The sequence below is a fragment of the Cebus imitator genome, unplaced genomic scaffold (assembly GCF_001604975.1).
Source record: "Cebus imitator isolate Cc_AM_T3 unplaced genomic scaffold, Cebus_imitator-1.0 Scaffold384, whole genome shotgun sequence".
In the NCBI taxonomy this organism is placed as follows: Eukaryota; Metazoa; Chordata; class Mammalia; order Primates; family Cebidae; genus Cebus; species Cebus imitator.
In genome coordinates this window covers 1,402,862-1,406,942 of record NW_016107699.1, presented here as the reverse complement: position 1 = coordinate 1,406,942, position 4,081 = coordinate 1,402,862, and the positions used below count along the sequence as shown (strand labels likewise).

Genomic DNA, 4,081 nt, shown 5'->3' with positions numbered 1-4,081 from the left:
TGCCCCCCCAGGAGCTACCCCTCAGGTGCACCATGCCACACCAGGTGTTCCCCTTCAGCCCCAGGAACAGCAACCCCAGCACCTCCCCTTCCCCTGGAGTGGGCAGTGTGTCGGGACGGTTTCTGCCTGGTGCCCACCCAAGGGCTCTGGGGGCCCTTCCATGCATCCCTACATGCCTGGGGGCCTTAGGTTGCCCTGGGCCAGAGAAGATGTGCTAGGGAGCAGGAGGAACAGGAAGGAGCCTTCCCTGGGGACAGGAGGGCATGGCATAGGGATGCCTGACCAAAGGCAAGAGCCAAACAGACCAGGTGGGCAACTTCTGATTGGCTGCCTGTGACATCACCAGGCCGGGCTGCCATTGGCCCCTCTGTGTGATTGGCATTTGGAGAGGCAGTGCATGCTGGCAGGGGTCTCTAGGGCCGGGAGGCTCTCAAGGCAGCGGTTGGCCCTGTTCAGCCTCACTGCCCTCCTCCCCAGCCACAGGGATCTGAAACCCGAAAACCTCCTGCTGGACGAGAAGAACAACATCCGGATCGCGGACTTCGGCATGGCATCCCTGCAGGTTGGCGACAGCCTGTTGGAGACCAGCTGCGGGTGTGTGGCTCTCCTGCCTGCTGGCTCTGCATGGGCTGGGCTGGGGGAAGAGGAGGAGCCGGCGGGCTGAGAGGTCCCCAGCCTGCCTGAGCCTCCTGGCACCCCACGGGCTTCAGTCTCCCAGTACCCCCCACAATGTGCTTGAGTTTCCCAGTATCCCCCCAGCCTGGTGGTGGTGGGGAGGTGAGACCCCTGGAAGGTCTGTGCAGTGAGGATAGGGGTGCATCCTGCCCACCTGGGAGTGAGGCTGGGACCCTACAGGCCCCTCTCCTGGAGACCCCCAGCCCTTGCTCGGCCGAGTGAAGCAGAGACCCAGTGCCCCGACCTTGGTCTCCTCTCAGAAGCCTCCTGGGGATTCAGTGAACCTGGGGGCGTCTGGTGCCAAAGCCCAGTGAGCCTACCTGAGGGCCCCAAGATGCACCACTGCCCTGGGGGCAGGGACTGGCAGCACCCAGAGCCCACTGCTGACCTCTGCCCTTGCCCGCAGGTCCCCCCACTACGCCTGCCCCGAGGTGATCCGGGTGAGTCCCCACTGCTGTGTGCATCCCTGCGGGTCCCAGGGTGGCAGGGACCTGATCCCGGTGGGACCCCAGCCTGCCACACCCACCTGTCCTGGGGCCCAGCTTCCTCCCGGGCCCTCTGTCCAGCCCCGCCAAGGCCCCCTGCCCCACCCTGCACCCCCCAACAGCCCAGGCACTGCTGTCCGCAGGGGGAGAAGTATGACGGCCGGAAGGCGGACGTGTGGAGCTGCGGCGTCATCCTTTTCGCCTTGCTGGTGGTGAGACCCCGGCCCCCGCCCCAGTTCCCCGCCTCTCCCTTCCCCCACACTCCCCACCCCCCGGGCCTCGATGACCCCCGCCCGCCGCCCGCAGGGGGCCCTGCCCTTCGATGACGACAACCTACGGCAGCTGCTGGAGAAGGTGAAGCGGGGTGTGTTCCACATGCCACACTTCATCCCGCCTGACTGCCAGAGCCTGCTGCGGGGCATGATCGAGGTGGACGCCGCGCGCCGCCTGACGGTGCGTGTCCGCCTCGGAGTGGGGTGCCCGGGCGTCGCAGAGGCAGGCATGTGCCCAGATGTGTGGGCACCAGGGTGTGTGGACAGGGGCCCCGGTGTGTGGACGCCCAGGTGTGTGTGTTCAGCTGTGTGGGGATGTACAGGTGTGTGGGTGCCCAGGTGTGGGGGTGCCCAGGTATGTGGGCATGTGCTCAGGTGCTTAGTTGTGTGGGTGCCCAGGTTTGGGCTTGTGTTCAGGTGTGGGGATACACAAATGTAGGCATATGCCCAGGTGTGGGGGTGCCCAGGTGTGGAGTGTGCCCAGGTTCATGTGTTTGGGTGGGGGCACAGGCTTGGGCATGTGCACGTGTGGGGAGGTGTGTCCAGGTGCCTGTGAACACTTTGACAGGTGTGGGTATGCACAGGCAGGGGTGCGTGGGTGGGGTTGCAGGTGTGGGGGCTACGTGCACAGACAGGTGAGGCCTGGGCTGTAAGTTACACAAAAGCACCGGTGCTTCCCCATCGCGGCCACCTTCCTCCACATGCCGCTGGGAAAAGCCCCAGGCTGTGTGAACACTTGCCCCTAAGGGACCCTGGCAGCTGTGGGGCTGGCAAAAGCCAAAGGTAGCCCCCACCTGCTGGTCCCAGCCTCCTCCAGGGCAGTCTGGTGTGGGGACCCCGCATGTCGACTTGACAGAAGCAGGTCACCCTCTGGGCTGGCCTTTCCAGGATAGTGTTGGTCTGTTCCCAAGAGGCCACTGCCCCACAACCCCGAGCTGTCTGAGTCAGGGTGGAGAGAAGGGGCCGTGTGGCTGGCCGGCCCTCCCAGCCTCCTGCTCGCACCTGCACCCAGCCCCGCCCCCGCCACACAGGTGGGCCGGGTTCTCCTGGCTTCAGCTCCCCGCTCTCCTGCCTTGGTTCCTTTTTAGAGCCATGGAGGGGCCTGGCCCAGGCAGCACAGGCACCTGGGGCCGCCCTGGCTCCAGCTTCGCTGCCTCCCCCCTCCCTCTGCTCCCTGGGCCCCTGCCCCTACCTGGAGTTCCCCCACCCCCGACCCCCAGCTTACCTCCTCCTTGAGGTTTGCATTTTCTTCTCCACTTGGGAGAGAGAAGGGCAGGGGTGCTGGCAATGAGCCTCTGGGAATGCAGCCCCCGCCCCACCCTCCTCCCCCTCCCTCTCCTCACCTGCCCTCACCCTCTCCTGCTCTCTCTGCACCCCCAGCGCCCCCACCTTCCCCTCACCTCCTAATGTGGACTCTCCAACCCGTGTCCGTACTAACTCCCTGTTTCTCTTTCCTTGTAGCTAGAGCACATTCAGAAACACATATGGTATATGTAAGTAGCTTTTCCACCCACTAATCGCCTGCTTTGCCTGTCGCTGTGGCCTGGAGGCCCTGCTAGGAAAGGCGGGGGGAGGTTGCCGGCCCTGCCCCGCCTTGGCCCTCGGCCCTTGGTGGCCTGCGCTGGGTGCGGGGTGCGGGCAGGACGCAGGAGGCCTCCCCGGGCTGGGCACAGGGAGAGTGGCAGGATGCAGGGCCCAGGTGAGGGCGGGCCTCCCAGCCTCCCAGGCCCGGCCAGTGCTGACAGCCGGGCGGGCTGCCCTGTGTCCACAGAGGGGGCAAGAACGAACCGGAGCCAGAGCAGCCCATTCCCCGCAAGGTCCAGATCCGCTCGCTGCCCAGCCTGGAGGACATCGACCCTGACGTGCTGGACAGCATGCATTCCCTGGGCTGCTTCCGAGACCGCAACAAACTGCTGCAGGACCTGCTGTCGGAGGAGTGCGTCCCAGGAGGCTCCCGGGGGCGGCGGTGGGGAGGGGGGAGCCTGGGGGTGGGAGCCCCGTCATGGAGGAGCCAGTGTGAGAGGAGTGTGTCCCAGGAGGGGGGAGCCTGGGGGTGGGAGCCCCGTCATGGAGGAGCCGGTGGCCCCATGTGCCAGTGCACCCCGCACCTCTTGCCCACCGTAGGGAGAACCAGGAGAAGATGATTTACTTCCTCCTACTGGACCGGAAAGAAAGGTACCCGAGCCAGGAGGATGAGGACCTGCCCCCCCGGAATGAGATAGGTATGGTCTGGGGGTGGCCTCCGCCTGGCCGGCACTGCTCCACCGGGCCCAGGGGCTGCGTGGCCTGACGTTCGTCTGTGCACAGACCCTCCCCGGAAGCGTGTGGACTCTCCGATGCTGAACCGCCATGGCAAGCGGCGGCCGGAGCGCAAGTCCATGGAGGTGCTCAGCGTGACGGACGGCGGCTCCCCGGTGCCTGCGCGGCGCGCCATTGAGATGGCCCAGCACAGCCAGAGGTGTGTATGCCCCGAGGCTGCTGGCCTCCCTCCCTGGGCCCTGGCTGTGTGGCACCGCTGCCTGGCTCGTCCCTGCCCATGGCCCTGGGGTCTTGGCTGAGACCATTGCGTGGGGCTGCATGGGCTGAGCTGGGCTTAGCTGAGCTGGACTGGACTGGTCTGGGCTGGGCTGGGTTGAGCTGGACTGGGCT

The 4,081-nt window shown here is 66.2% G+C and overlaps 1 protein-coding gene across 16 annotated transcripts in view; it reads left to right on the top strand.

Annotated features, from left to right (window-relative positions):
* BRSK2 (BR serine/threonine kinase 2) overlaps positions 1-4,081 on the top strand; it is a 28,835-nt gene that overhangs the window by 5,668 nt on the left and 19,086 nt on the right. For all 16 annotated transcript variants that reach the window (XR_001818825.2, XR_001818827.2, XR_001818826.2 and 13 more), the window contains exons 4-11: positions 478-594; positions 1,082-1,115; positions 1,304-1,372; positions 1,467-1,613; positions 2,894-2,925; positions 3,204-3,368; positions 3,557-3,654; positions 3,740-3,890. Coding sequence is in view for 11 of the 16 variants with exons in the window: in XM_037731131.1 (XP_037587059.1) it covers positions 478-594; positions 1,082-1,115; positions 1,304-1,372; positions 1,467-1,613; positions 2,894-2,925; positions 3,204-3,368; positions 3,557-3,654; positions 3,740-3,890 (813 nt within the window). In the remaining 5 variants the exon portion in view is untranslated. The remainder of the gene's footprint in view (positions 1-477; positions 595-1,081; positions 1,116-1,303; positions 1,373-1,466; positions 1,614-2,893; positions 2,926-3,203; positions 3,369-3,556; positions 3,655-3,739; positions 3,891-4,081) is intronic.